The sequence below is a fragment of the Podarcis tiliguerta genome, assembly GCF_965153285.1.
Source record: "Podarcis tiliguerta genome assembly, chromosome: 3".
Lineage (NCBI taxonomy): Eukaryota > Metazoa > Chordata > Lepidosauria > Squamata > Lacertidae > Podarcis > Podarcis tiliguerta.
In genome coordinates, this window is record NC_139536.1 from 117,936,124 (window position 1) to 117,952,493 (window position 16,370).

The 16,370-nt window shown below is 39.2% G+C and overlaps 1 protein-coding gene across 1 annotated transcript in view; it reads right to left on the reverse strand.

Moving 5' to 3' along the window:
* The window catches only part of CLIC5 (chloride intracellular channel 5), a 60,354-nt gene extending 54,993 nt beyond the window's left edge, over positions 1 to 5,361 (reverse strand). Inside the window, exon 1 of the mRNA XM_083435623.1 lies at positions 4,812 to 5,361. Within this exon, the coding sequence (XP_083291749.1) occupies positions 4,812 to 5,270 (459 nt within the window). The 5' untranslated portion in view covers positions 5,271 to 5,361. The remainder of the gene's footprint in view (positions 1 to 4,811) is intronic.
* Positions 5,362 to 16,370: the final 11,009 nt, after the last annotated feature.

Here is a 16,370-nt window from a genome sequence, read left to right on the forward strand (position 1 = left end):
ACCAAGTATGGATCCTCTGGTGGCCAAAATAGAATCAACCATACAGAAGAAGAGGGGCCAGTAGCCTTTGGAGAACTGGGGTGTATGCAGAAGCACAGCAGGGAAAGCCCTGCGAAGGAGGGGAACCCCTGACAGCCCAGTAAGGACTGAGCATGCTCAGTGAGCATGACGAGCTCAGTGGTTTGACTGGCATTGTGCTGGCAGTGCTGCATACCTTCCATAAATGAATAATATCCTGACTGCTGACCTAGTGAGGAGTATCACTCTCTTGCTCTCCTTCGAGATCTGCTGACCTTATTCATTTTTAATGTCACACCTTGATACTTTTGTGCTTAAGTTTCCACAAACTTTGCCAGTCTAATTAGTCCTTTTTTCACATATCATTTTAGAGCAATCTGAAACCATGGTTCCCTAACTCCAACCCCCCATGTGGACCACTTGAAAACCATTGAGGGTCTTGGTGGACCACTTAATGATTTTTCTGACTGTTGTAGCAATTGTGAGGGACTGTGGCTGCGTTTGCATGTCCAAATCATGGCTTAACAATAACTCACGAACCTGCTGGCTCCAAAGGAAGAGGAGACTGCAGGCACTCTGCTCCTCACTGAGCCTTTTAGGTGCAGCAGCAGCTAAGTCAAGGTTTGGCTTAGTATGCCGTTTGACCCCAGGATTGTGGTGAAGGTCCCATCAACTGTAGCCAAGATAAGAGGTCATGGTTAAGGAGGAGAGAGCTTAAACGTGAGCCGAAGGTTTGGACACTACAAGTTCCTCTCTGGGAGTCAGCACAGTCATTTGTTCTCAGGAAGTGAGGGACACGGGAAAGAGGCCTTTCACACAGGCCAGTTAGTGCAGAGCCCTTTAGCTTCAGGCAGGAATAACAGGTTTCTACTGTCAAGGCTGAGCCACGGGCAGCAGTCCGAGATCAGCCAGAGGTTGGAAACCGAAAGCCAGCAGTCAGGACGGAAGAGGAACTTGCAGGACGACAGGAAGGCCCTGTTGCTCAATCACAACTCAACAGGAACAGGAGAGCTTTCCTGTCCAGGAGGGTCCAGTGGCCAGTCTGCAGCACACTGCTTGCCACAAGGACCAGCTGTCCACCAATCCCCACAGCCGCTGGCATCCCCAGAGCTGGAGAGGGAGGCAGTTGAGGCCTGCCCAAAACGGGATGGATGCAGTTCCAGGGTGGGCTCATCACTCCTGGGTGCATCCTGACATGAAATAAGCACAGTGCAACTGGCAACATGTTTGGAAAAGCACCTTTCAGTGCTCACACAACTGTGCTCACATGAGGTGGACAGCAGCACCAGGCTCACTGGCCGGCCTCCTCTGTCACAGCCCCATCGGCCGGGTCCTGTTTGGGAGTGGATGCTCTGAAGTAGGCAGACAGAGGGACTCCCCACATGGTGGAGAACCCTGACAAGGGCGCAGAATGACACAGGAAGCCTCAAGGTGCGCAGCAGGCTCCCTTCTGCAGAGCTTTACACACACACCATGTGGGAAGGGGAGGATGGGGTGACGGACCAAGGCCAGCAAGTGAAGCCTCATGCTTCCTCTCATGTGAGTGTCATCGCAGGAGCACCTAATGCCTGAGAAAGTTCCCTGATTTGCTGTGCTTGGAGCTTTTATACTCTTGCTATTCTTAGAGTATAATCTTATCGAGCACACAGCCAATCAGCTCTCGAGGCCTGAGAGAAACTTTGCCCCCTGCTCAACTGTTTTTCAGAACCAGTGGAGAAAGGAGCCAAAGAAAAGGCTTTATTGCTACAGTCGTCAGTAATTAGACCTATCATGGACACCAGCTGAATCAACAGCAATGCCATGTTCAGAGGAATGAATATGTGAAATTAATTGCTCTTATCGGAGGAATTAGTTGCTTCTGATCAAACTGCTGCATGCTTTACTGCCATCTCAGTGTGCTTCACGTTTATGAGAAGGAAGGATATAGCACCTCAAATTGGCAGTGAAAACAACAATCCAAGCCATTTAAAGAATACTTTATGCTGAATGAGCATAGTTCCTCAGAACTTTCAATGTTTCTTCCGAGTAAGCAATTACACAGTCAAGCCTTGGTTATGTATATGGCGTTTATTGACCTGACTAAGGCCTTCGACACTGTAAATCGTAATGCCCTGTGGACTGTCCTTCTGAAAACATCATTCAGCTCCTCCATGATAATATGACAGCAACAATTGCAGATAACAATAGCTCTCAAAGTGAACCATTCACAGTGGGATCAGGTGTTAAATGGGGTTGTGTTATTACCCAAACTCTATTATTTTATTGCCATGATCCTACAACTGTTGAAGGGAAACTCCCCACTGCGGTAGAAATCACATATCAAACAGATGGAAAGCTCCTTAATCTGACCAGGCTGAAAGCAAAGAGTAAGGTTACCATAACTTCCAACGTACCATATTTGGACAACGTAGTGTGTGCACACTCAGAGGGTGACCTCCAAACCATGCTAAATATATTCACAGCTTAAGGAAAGCTTGGCCTATTGCTCAACATCCAAAAAACCAAAGTGCTGCACCAACAAGCACAAAACAACCCCTCTGCAGTGCCACAAATACAACTCAGTGGTGTAACGTTCGAAAGTGTTGATCACTTCTCCTACCTGGGCAGTTACGTTTCCACAAGAGCCAACATTGATGCCAAAATCCAGCATTGCCAGAATTCTGTGAATGCAGCTTTTTCCTGATTGAAGGGCAGAGAGTTTGAGGACCAGGCCATTCGCAGGGAAATCAAAATGCTTGCTTACAAAGCTATTATACTACCAACCTTACTGTATGCTTGTGAAACATGGACCACTTATCAACGCCATCTCCAACTCCTCAAAAGATTCCATCAATGGTGTTTCCAAAATTTTTTACACATAACTTGGGAAGACAGGCAAACTAATGCCAGTGTACTGGAAGAAGCAAAGTTCACTAGCGTCAAAGTTGATTCTTCAATATCAACTTCGTTGGACTGGTCATAATGTTCAGATGCCTGACTATCATCTTCCAAAGAAACTACTCTATTCCCAGCTTAAGAATGGAAAGTGAATACTGGTAGTCAACAAAAGAGGTTTAAAGGCAATTCTAAAAAAAAGAAAGAAAAGTAGTATAAACACTGAGAACTGGGAAACACTGGCCTGCAAGTCCTCCAATTGGAGAACAGCCTTTACCAAAGGTGTCATGGGCTTTGAAGACGCTCAAACTCAGGATGAAAAGGAGAAACGTGCTAAGAGGAAAGCATGTTTGGCAAACCCTCACCACGATCAACTCCCACCCAGAAACCTATGTCCCCACTGTGGAAGGATGTGTGGATTCAGAATTGGCCCTCACAGTCACTTATGGACTCACTGTTAAAACCATGTTCATGGAAGACAATCTTACTCAACTACAAGTGATTGCCAAAGAAGAAGACTGGTGCAAACCTCTTGTCCAGGCAGAAACAATGCGGCAGTGCTGCAATGCTCTTAAATATGCATGCAGCTTAATGTAAGCAAACCATCATAAGCAATTTTTACAATTTTTATAATACCTACCCTGGCTCAATATACAAACTTGTGGCTCACAATTAAAAGCGGTCATACCATCATAAAATATGATATGCAAATGAGCAGGTGAGAGAAAATGTAAGGTCTGATCCGCAAGCATAGAGAGATTTGCAAATCACTTGATTTTGTGTATAAAACGCACCCCATGGAAACCTTTGTTCATTCTCTGCAAGTTCAGACATGCCACAAACACTCAGAAACAATTTGTTAGCTTTGTGGGTTTCCCCCGAAACAGTCTTTGTAAAGCAAACTAGTGTGATATGGGACAGGCTTGTGTGTGGGACACAGTGTTAAAATTATGGAACCAATAGTAATAAATCAAGTCAGCTAAAAATGGTCATTAAATGGCCAGGCTTATATTGTGGTGGGAGATGTTCACAGGGGCATCCTTCCCACCCTCAACAACTGGTATCATAGGCTGCAATCCTACATTCAGGGAGTAAGCACCAATGAACAGAGCAGAAGTTACTGCCAAGTAAACATGCATAGGCTTCGCATGCAAACATCTGTATATCAAGGTCCATCAATGTTGATTGCCTAGTGAGTTTTCTCCTTGTAAAATGTATCTTTCACTATCCTGTTTTATTAGGGAAGTACACCAGACTGGTACTTGAGAGTAGCACTGGGAGACTTCTGTTTGACCCCCCCCCCCCACCATGGCAGTTGATTTATGGATCCTTCAGGGATCTATTCTGTCCCCAATGCTACTTAACAACTATATGAAGCTACTGAGTGAGGTCAAGTGTGCCACTTTTATTTGAGAATAGTTAAACTGCTGTTTCTATTGCACTTTAATGATGTTTCTGTGTTTTAAGATCTGATTTGGATTGCTCCCTTACTTCTTTACTGAAAGGAAAATGTATACTAACAGAAAAATAGCTTTAAAGCATGCCTATTGTGTTTGAGAAAAAGTGTTAGGAGAACCTAAGCTAGGATTGTTCATGAAATGTAAAATAAAGATAAACAGCATCAACCTGTCACACTGCTGTCCATTTCTGTACTTAATGGGGACAGAGTGATGGAGCCTTAAGGGATGGTGCTAGTTCCCCAGCAAGGGGAAAACGCCACCAGCGAGCTCTGTCCAACATCTGAAAGCCATGCGCCCTGGCCTGGAGAGCTTTGAGGGTCCTGCCGTGTGAATGCTTCCTGGGAGATGCACTGTGCTCATTGGCAGCTCCCAGTGCCACTCTGACCGAAAATGCATTTTTATTTTGTAGCTGATAAGAGTGCTCACATAATTGTGAATATACTTGGAAAAAGAACCTACCTTAATGATGAGGAAAAGCTGAAGGTCCTCTTTCTGAAAGTTGTTGTCTTCTGAATTATTATTGCCAGGCAATGTGATGGTATTTTGAGCATTTCTGGCCATGCTGTGGATCTTCTTTAGAATGTGATCGGTTGAAGACGCTTTATTTGCAGAGGAGCCCCCTTTGTCACTTTGTGCTGGGCTAAGCAGCTGCATCTCCTCCTGATGTTGCTGACCTCCCAGAGCAAAAATCTCTCTCTGAAAGGAATTTCGTTCTTCTTTCCCATTGCAGCTATACTGAGATGACAGAGAATCCACATAGCTATTTTCCAGGCTCTCTCCACTTCTCATGTCCATGCAGTCTGCCACAGCCTTAAAAGAAAGGCATGCTAGGTCTTCACTGATTTGATCATAAACTTGTTCCGCTTCCTCTGGAATTCCACACAGCCTAGCATTCTCTGTGTTTCCCACATTTTCCATGCTGGGCAGTTAGTTAAATCAGCTGCTTCGGTGATCTCTGAGACTTGGAACTAACTTGGCAACCGTGACAGATAAACAGTGAGAGTAAGCAATGTTTGTGGTATACTTTCTGAATGCATTGTTGCACGTGACAGATTTCCAGCAATCATTTACAGACAGCTTCAAATCAACACTCTCCTGACTTGCTCCCCTTTAACCCTTGCACTGTTCAAAGTACCTACAGACGATTCTCAAAATAATTTAATGTTCTATTTTTACATCATGGTTTTTGTAAAAATGGGAGGACTAATAAAATGTAATTATTTTCACCTGGTTTTGTTGGGATTGAGCTCTTATCTATCAAAACAAACACACACTTTTACCATTTGAAGACTGAAAGCAACAGCAGCAAATGTTTGCTGGGTTGTTTCCTGTTCTGGATATAGGATGAATTCCCTTGTCATCTCATTGTAGGGACCCAGTATCACGCCAGTCTCAGATAATAATAGTTTTATTTATACCCAGCCACTCTGGGTGGCTTCCAGTACATAATAAAACATCAAACATTAAAAACTACCCACTACAGGGTTCCCTTCAGATGTCTTCTAAAAGTTCCATAGTTCTTTATCTCCTTGACATCGGACGGGACGGTGTTCCACAAGTGTGCAAGAAAAACTGCATTAACTGAGTTTGTAAGACAAACACGAGGACTCTTACAAACATTCCCAAACAATTAGGACTGGGGTACATTCATATGATAGGGGGAACAGAATCACAATTGAGATGTTTTGATAACACACAGCTTTCTCTGTAACACCTGAGTTGGGAGAGACTGTGCAGCTTTTTGGTGCCTGGATAGTGGTGGGCTCGGTGATGGTGAATAAGCTAAACCTGAATCTTGAAAAGACAGAGCCTTGGTGGGTTACTCCCTTTTCTAAGAACTGGGGACTGTTCTCCATGATACTGCACTCCCCCTTGTAGACTGTGGGTAGAGTTTGAGAAAACTATGCTGGTGCAAGTCCAGGTGGAAACCACAGCTGAGTGCCTTTCACCAGCTTTGGCTGGCTCCCTATATGGCTGTCCCTGAACAGGCAGTGTCTGGCTACTATTGGTGATTTCATGGCTGAAATCAGCACAATTCCCTCTACAAGGCTGCTTTAAGGTCTGGCTCAGAAGTTGCAGTTGGTGTAGAACACTTTTGGGGACATCTCACAAACAATGCAGGTGTTGAAAGCTCTGGACTGACTGCCAACTGACTTCAGTAGCACTACTGAAGCACATTTATACTGTACTTCACATTTTGACATAAAAAGCTCTAGGCAGCTCAGGACTGAAACCTGAAAGACAGCCTGCAGCATAAACCAAAATGTAGCAGACTCTAGAATGCATTTAAATATACGCACATATATACTGGTACATACAAAGCTTTACACAAAAAATTGTGAAATTCAAACTGATATGGATATGATTTGGCACTCACTTTTCCTTGTTTTAGCATGCACTGAAGATAGAGGAAACTATCAGAAGACACTTCCTTGGAAATAACTTTGTTTAGGAATGTGATCATTCAAGCTTTACAGGAAGGAAATTAGAGTATAATAATAGGTATTAAGTAAAACACCTATTCGTGTACTCTAACGCAGAGCCATGTAGGAGAGAGTAGATCTAGAAATTTTAACTACCGGTATATGCTGAGTCTACTGCTAGTTCCTCTGCTGTATATACACTAGGATGAGGATTGTGACAAAGTAATTTTGTTTTTGTTTTTTTATAATATTTTATTGGATTTTACAATGAATATGAAACAACAATAAACAAACAACTTCACAACAACAAAAAACTAATAAGAAAAAAAATACTACAACACACAAACGCAGAACAATGAAGTACAAAACAGAAAAAATAAAAATATTAAAAACAGTTTTTGTCTCCTTGTATTCTTTGCATTAACTTATTTCTCCGACTTCCCCAGACCTCCCTTTGCTGTATTCCAAACCAAATATTCTGTCTGCAAATTCTTTCCCTCTATCGTATTTTAATTTTCTAATGATCTTAATGCATTATAAATAGTTGCATTTCCTTAAATCTGAAAAATTTGGATCTTTTTCTATTCACTTTTTTACTAATAACCATTCACCATCAATCCGATGTCAGCAAACATTCATTATCTTATAGTGTTTCTGTAAATAGTCTTTAAATTTCCTCCAATCTTCCTTCACCGTCTCTTCTCCCTGGTCTCTGATTCTGCCGGTCATTTTTGCCAATTCCATGTAGTCGGTAACTTTCATCTGCCATTCTTCCAGCGTGGGTAGCTCTTGTGTCTTCCAATACTGTGCGATGAGTATCCTTGCTGCTGCTGTGGCATACATAAAAAAAGTCCTATCCTTCTTGTGCACCTGTTGGCTAACCATACCCAGGAGAAAGGCTTCTGGTTTCTTCGGGAATGTGTATTTAAACACTTTTTTCAGTTCATTATAAATCATCTCCCAGAATGCCTTAATCTTTGGGCATGTCCACAAAAGGTGAAAGAATGTACCTTCAACCTCTTTACATTTCCAACATTTATTATCGGGCAAATGATAGATTTTTGCAAGCTTGACTGGTGTCATGTACCACCTGTATATCATTTTCATAATATTCTCTCTTAGGGCATTAGATGCTGTAAATTTCATACCAGTGGTCCATAACCGTTCCCAGTCAGCAAACATTATGTTATGACCCAAGTCTTGTGCCCACTTAACCATCACTGATTTCACTTCCTCATCCTGTGTGTTCCATTTCAACAGCAAGTTATACATTCTTGACAAAATCTTAGTTTTTGGTTCTAGCAGTTCTGTTTCCAATTTTGATTTTTCCACCTGGAAGCCAATTTTTCTGTCCATTTTATAAGCCTCCATTATCTGATGATAATGAAGCCAGTCACGAACTCTATTTTTTAATTTGTCATAACTCTGTATTTTCCATTTTTCTCCATCCTGTTCTAGGATCTCCCAATATTTTGGCCAATTGGCCTCCATATTGAGTTTTTTTAGTGCTTTTGCTTCCATTGGAGACAACCACCTTGGAGTCTTGTTTTCAAGCAAATCTTTATACCTCATCCAAACTTTAAACAATGCATTCCTAACAATGTGAATTTTAAACATTCTATGCACTTTAACCTTGTCATACCATAGATATGCATGCCAACCAAAAACATTATTAAATCCTTCTAAATCCAAAATGTCTGTGTTTTCTAGAAGTAGCCATTCTTTTAGCCAGCAGAAAGCTGCTGCTTCATAGTAAAGTTTCAAATCTGGCAGGGCAAAGCCTCCTCTCTCCTTTACATCTGTTAATATTTTAAATTTTATCCTTGGCTTTTTGCCCTGCCAGACGAATCTTGAAATGTCTTTTTGCCACTTCTTGAAACAGTCAGTTTTGTCTATTATCTGTAGTGTCTGAAATAAGAACAACATTCTTGGCAATACATTCATCTTTATCACGGCAATAAGACCCATTAGTGAGAGTTTCAGATTTGACCATATTTCTAGATCTCTCTTTATCTCCGACCAACATTTATCATAATTGTCTTTATATAAATTCCCATTTTTAGCAGTCATAGTAATTCCCAGATATTTCACTTTTTTCACTACTGTCAAACCTGTCTCATTCTGAAACCTTTCTTTCTCAATTTCTGTTAAGCTCTTTACCAAGACCTTTGTTTTTGTTTTATTTAGTTTAAAACCTGCTAATCGACCAAAGTCCTGAATCAGTTCTAGAACTCTTTTCACACTGGATTCTGGCTCCTGCAATGTCAAAACTAGGTCATCTGCGAATGCTCTGAGTTTGTATTGTTTAGCTCCGACCTGTATCCCTCTAACTAGTTGGTCCTTTCTAATCATGTTCAACAGCACCTCCAGGACTGATATAAAAAGCAAAGGGGAAATTGGGCAACCTTGTCGTGTTCCTTTCTCTATTCTGAACTCCTCAGTCACTACATTATTAACAATTAATTTAGCTTTTTGTTCAGAATAGATTGCACCTATACCATTTTCAAATTCTTGGCCTACCCCCATACCTTGGAGATTCTTCTTCATAAAGCTCCAAGAAATATTGTCAAAGGCCTTCTCCGCATCCACAAATATCAAAACCGCTTTTGTATTTATTTTTTCTTGTAAAAATTCCAAAATGTCTATTATATTCCTCACATTATCTGATAAATGTCTTCCTGGGAGAAAGCCTGCTTGGTCCTTGTGAATCTCCTCTATTAATATTTTCTTAAATCTTCTAGCCAATATGTCTGCAAAAATTTTGTAATCCACATTAAGCAATGATATAGGGCGGTAGTTTTTAAGTTGATGTTTTTCAGCCTCTATCTTTGGTATAAGTGTGACAAAAGCTTCTTTCCACGTTTCTGGTGCTTTTTCCCCCTGAAGTATATCATTACAAACTTCTTTCAGTGGCTGAATTAGCCAGTCTTTCAGTGATTTATAATATCTAGCAGTCAGTCCATCAGGTCCTGGGGATTTGCCGAGCTGCATATTCTGAATGGCACTCTCAACCTCTTGGTCTGTTATCGTATAGCTCAATTTCAATCTACTTTCTTGAGATATTTTCGGTAGCCCATTCTCTTTCAAAAATTCCTCTATATCTGCTTCCTTCTGGGGTTGCTGAGAGTAAAGCTGTTTAAAATATTTTTGAAAAGCAGTCCTTATTTCAAGTGGGTTCTGTATAATTCTTCCTTCCACTTCCAAATTTGTTATAGTATTCAGTTTTTGTCTCTTTTTTATTTGCCATGCCAACAACTTTCCACATTTGTTTGCCGATTCAAAAGTCCTTTGTCTCATTTGCCTTATTTTCCACTCAATTTCTTGGTTTATCATTTGCATATATTCAACTTGACATAACTTAATCTCTCTTAAAATTTCCTGCGATTTTGGTTTTACTCTCAATCTCTTTTCTCCCTCGTTAATCTTTTCCAAAATCTTTTCTCTTTTTTCCTTTTGTAATCTCTTCTTAAGCGTATTCTGTTGAATCAGAAATCCTCTCATAACAGCTTTACTTGCGTCCCATACAGTTCTTTTCTCCACCGTAGTATTCAAATTTATCTCAAAGTAATCCTTCAAAGTTTTCTGGGCTTTCTTAGTTATTTCCTCATCTCTAAACAGAGTGTCATTCATCCTCCACTCTAAACAGAGTGTCATTCATCCTCCATCTAAAGGAACCAGTTGGTAATAAGTGACAAAGTAATTTTGAATCAGTAAATGGAAAATTTGCTGCTTATATTAGATTAAGCCATCACATTTCTTCAATAACTTTTTTAAAATAAATATTTTTTATTAGATTTTCCATAAAAAAAACATTTTTACAAAATTATACATCCATTTTTAACTTAAACCCCTTTTTCCAGAACTTCCCTCAGCTTGTCTGATAATTTTCCATATATTTTTTATCCTCGTCTCACATTTCCCAATATTATATTGCACTCAAATACTCTTAATCACATCATATTTTTAAAACAATATTTCTAACAGTAATTTCACAGAGCTTCTTGAAAGCCAACGAACGTTATTTGCTCATCACAGAAATTTTTGATATACTCTGTAAATTTCTTCCAGTCCTTGGAGAATCTCTGGTCACGTTGGTTCCTAATTCTCCCCGTCAATCTGTCCATTTCTGCGTATTCCATCAGTTTCATCCTCCATTCTTCTTTTGTGGGCATCTCTTCCTGTTTCTATTTCTGTGCCAGCAAAATTCTGGCTGCTGTTACTGCATACAAAACTAATTTCACATCTTTTTTACTAATTTCATTATCCAGTATTCCCATCAAGAGAGCTTCTGGTTTTTTTAACAAAAGTATATTTCAGCATTTTCTTTAACTCATCTCCCAGAAGCTTTTTACCTTCTTACATTCCCACCACATATGGTAAAATGTTCCTTCTGTCTCCTTACACTTCCAACATTTATTACACACTTTATACATTTTACCCAGTTTTACTGGTGTTATATACCATCTATATAACTATATAACATCTTCATAACATTTTCCTTAATCGTTGTACAAGCTGTAAACTTTAACCCATCCTTCCATAATTTAGTCCATTTCTCAAATTCAATATTATATCCGAAATCTCTAGCTCAACTAATCATAACAGATTTAACCTCTTCGTCCACAGTATTCCATTCCAACAATATTTTATACATTTTAGATAAAATTTTCACTTCATTGTTTAAGATTTCTTGTTGAAATCTAGATTCTTTTTCAGAATATCCCCTCTCTAAAACCTCTTTTTTAAACATTTCATTTAACTGAAAATAATGCAGCCAATCCTTAACATATTCTTTTACTTCTTCATATGGTTTCAATTTCCACTTATTTCCTTCCTTTTTTAATAGTTTCTCATATGTTATCCATCTCCCGCTCATATTTATCTTTTTAATACTCATAACCTCTAATGGTGATAACCAATGTGGAATCTTTGGTTCTAATACATTTTTATACCTATTCCAAACTCCAATCAAAGATCCTCTAAAGATGTGGTTCTCAAACCCTTTATGTATTCTTTTTTTATCATACCATAAATACGCGTGCCAACTGAATCTATTATCATAACCTTCTAAATCCAATAATTCATTATTTTCTAACTTCATCCATTCTTTCAACCAACAAAGACATGACGCTTCATAATATAACCTCAAGTCTGGCAGGGCGAAACCTCCTCTTTCTCTTGCGTCAGTTAATATCTTAAATTTAATTCTTGGTTTCTTGCCCTGCCAAATATATCTTGATAATATTCTTTGCCATTCTTTAAATATTGTCACTCCTTTTATTATTGGTATTGTTTGAGATAAAAATAACATTTTCGGTAGCACATTCATCTTTATCGTTGCAATCCTTCCCCAAAATGAGAATTTCATTCTACCCCACACCTCCAGGTCCTTTTTTATCTTATTCCATACTGGTACATAATTATCGTGAAATAAATCAATACCTCTAGTGGTTAGTGTAATCCCTAAATATTTAACTTTTTTCACCATTTCAATCCCTAATTGTTGCTGCAATCTTTCAATTACATCCTGTTCAATGTTTTTCGTAATTATTTTGGTTTTCTTTCTGTTTAACTTAAAGCCAGCCACCTCTCCAAATTGTTCTACCTCTTCCAACACTTCATCTACACTCTTTATAGGATCTTCTATTGTAATAACTAAATCATCTGCTTTGACTTTGTATTGATTTTGCCCTACTGACACGCCTTTGATATTCTCATTATTCCTTATTGATCTTAAGAAGACCTCCAATACCGAGATGAATAACAGCGGTGACAATGGACATCCCTGCCTTGTACCTTTAGTTATAGCAATTTTCTCTGTCAATACATTATTAATTATTAATCTTGCTCTTTGTTCCGAATAGATTGACTTTACACCATTTAGGAAAGATTGGCCCATTTCCATTAATTCAAAATTCTCTAACATAAATTCCCAAGAAACATTATCAAAGGCCTTTTCTGCATCCACAAATATCAACATCGCCTGTTTATCCTTCCTGTTGTTCAGATACTCCATAATATTAATTATATTTCTTATGTTATCTTTCATCTGTCTACCAGGTAGGAAACCTGCCTGATCTTTGTGTATCATCTTATTTAAAATCTTTTTCAGTCTACTTGCTAGGATGCTTGCAAATATTTTATAGTCATTATTCAACAATGAAATTGGCCTATAATTCTTAACTTGAGTCAAATCCGAATCCTGTTTTGGGATAAAAGTTATATAAGCTTCTTTCCATGTTTCCAGAATTTCAGCCCTTATTAGTATATTATTCATCACTTCTTTTATTGGTGCAAGCAGTATATTTTCATCTCTTTATAATATCTTGCGCTGAATCCATCTGGGCCTGGTGTCTTCCCACTTTCCAATTCTTTTATAGCCTTATTAATTTCCTCTATTTCAATCGGTTCATTCAATTTAAGTCTGTCGCTATCAGTTATTTTCTGCACTTCTTTCTTCTTTAGATACTCTTCTATTTTCTTTTTGTTGCATCTCTTCTTTTTCTTATATAAATCTCTATAAAACTCCACAAATCCTTTTCTTATTTCTTTTGGATTAACAATCTCTTGATCTTCTATTTTTATCTTATTTATCATATTTTGTTCCTTCCTTTTCTTAATTTGCCATGCTAACCATTTCCCTGATTTATTTGACCATTCAAAGTTCTTTTGTTTCATTCTTTTATATTCCATTCCACTTCCTTGTTGATCATCATCATTGCAAATTGTGTTTGGAGCAATTTTATGCTTTGTTTCACTTTTACATCTCCAGGTCTGGTAATCAATTTTCGTTCATTCTCCATAATTTGTTTCAGGACTCCCCCCCCCCCTTTTCTCTCATTCTGTTTTTAATAGCATTTTGTTGTATAAAGAAGCCTCTCATTACTGCTTTACTAGTTTTACATTTCTTCAATAACTTAACATAAAGTTTGCCTTTATTTTCATTTAGATCTTATTAAAGCATATGCAATTGCTACATAGCTCAACCCTTAGCGTTCTGTAAGAGAATTTTTTAAAATTAAAATTCTTATACGTAGCAATTTAAACCAATCTGTGCATGCATGATATAGAACGTGTGATTTCCACTTTTTACAACTTGCAGAACTGCAAGTTATAAAATTAATTATTTGATTAAGTTGGAAGACTGAAAGCTTAAAGCGCATTTAAGATTATTTCCATCTCAGATTTCCAGTGACTTAGCCTTCCATGTTTCTCTATAAAAGCTTTTAACCCTTCCCACAAATGTTCTGCTGTCTACCCCAGCTGAACAGGAGAGTTCACATGGTATTGCTCTTGTTCATACACATATACGATTTCTAAGAAGGCTTCTTATGAGCAATACCTTTATTTTAAGAAAGCATTAAGTCTGAAGAAGTGGCTCAATTATTTCAGCATTTTGTACCCACAGACCTGGCAAGTGACTGTGAATTAAATGTTTTATGAACACTAGAAGAAAGACAAAGCCAAGTATGCTGCCAAGAAAAACTCCAATAAAACAGGCATCTGATTCTTGCTGATAGTTTATATGTTGTGGCTCTTTTGGGACGGCACTAACAAGCTGATCCTTCACATTGTCAAGCGACCCATTGTTGGGCAGTGGAGTAATATCCAAGAGATGACACAAAAGGGGATATAATCTGTGGAATTCATAGCTTGCTTGGTGAGGTTCTTTCTAAAGGCAGGCCCATGAGCTAAGAAGATAGGCTGCGTATCTGGTAGCACATTGTCACATCCGTGGTTACTCACTAGAAAAAGAACAAACAAATTCTCAATCACTGCCATCTTTTGACATTCATATGTATACAGCTATGTTTCAAGAGACTATTAGACTCTTTAGACCTCTTTCCCAGAAAAACAACAACTGCTGGGACATGCAGTCATATGACCTCGGTTATATCGTAATAACAGATATACCTCTGTAGATAAGTTTGGGTTTTTAGTCCCCAAACGTCTCAGACATTAATATTTTATTATTTAGTTATTTATTTATTATAACCCACCAAGTACATGGTTCTGTTTCTCCCCACTTTATCCTCACAACAACCTGTGAGGCAGGTTAGACTGAGAACTGTGACTGGCCCAGGCCACCCAGTGAGATCCTTGGCCGAGGAGGGATCTGAACCCTGGTCTCCACACGTCCTAGTCTACCATTCTAACCACTATACCACACGAAGTCACTATGTATCACTATGACTCCTCACAACGGTTGGGAGGAATGTTTTTGCCAAAAATCTCAGAAACCTCATCAGGAGGGCTTTAAACTGACTAATGTGGGGGAGGGAGACAGTGCTCCTGAAGGTAGGAGTCTATCAATTGATGAAGATGATCATCCAAATGTCATAGACCAAATGGAGCAAACAGCAAGCAGACCTAGTGGTGGGAGGAAAAAATCCTTAAATAAGAGACACGGGGGAATGATTAATGGACTTCAATGTCTGTACACTAATGCGCAAAGCATGGGAAATAAACAAGATGAGCTTGAGCTCTTGGTACAGCAAACTAAATATGTCATAATAGGCATCACTGAAACCTGGTGGGATAAGTCCCACGATTGGAATGTAATAATGGAGGGATACAATCTATTTCAGAGAAATAGACCAGACAAGAAAGGAGGAGGAGTGGCGTTATATGTCAGGGATGTGTATACCTGTGAAGAGATCCAAAATTTAGAACCTCAAAGCCAAAGTGAGAGCATTTGGGTCAAAATTAAGGGAGAGAAGAATAACAGTGACTCATTGTGGGAGTTTACTATAGATCCCCAAGCCAAATGGAGGACATAGATGATGCCTTCCTGGAACAGATGGCCAAGCATGCAAAAGGAAGGGAGATAGTAGTAATGGGGGACTTCAATTACCCGGATATTTGTTGGATGTCAAACTCAGCCATGAGCATAAGGTCAAACAGATTCCTCACTGGCCTTGCAGACAACTTCATTGTCCAGAAAGTGGGAGAAGCAACAAGAGGAACAGCCATTTTAGATCTGGTCCTAACCAATGTTGATGACCTGGTTAGTGGGGTAGAAGTGGAAGGATCATTAGGCGCGAGTGATCATGCTCTTCTGAAGTTTACTATACAGTGGAAAGGAGCAGCCAAGCATACTAGGACTCAATTTCTTGACTTTAAGAAAGCCGACTTCATAAAACTTAGGGAAGTGCTGGGTGAGATCCCATGGACAGTAATACTAAAAGGAAAGGGAGTTCATGATGGCTGGGAGTTTGTTAAGAGGGAGATAGTAAAAGCACAACTTCAGGCAATACCAATGAGACGGAAACATGGAAGGTGCCTAAAGCAGCCAGGGTGGCTATCTAAAGAACTTTTAACTGAGTTAAGATTAAAAAAGGATGTGTACAAAAAATGGAAAAGGGGGGAAACCACCAAAGAGGAATTCAAACAAATAGCCAGCACGTGTAGACACAAAGTCAGAAAAGCTAAAGCACAGAATGAACTCAGGCTTGCTAGAGAGGTTAAAAGCAACAAAAAAGGCTTTTATGGGTATGTTCGTAGCAAAAGGAAGAACAAAGAAACAGTGGGGTCACTCAGAGGAGAAGATGGTGAAATGCAAACAGGGGACACAGAAAGGGCTGAACTCCTCAAT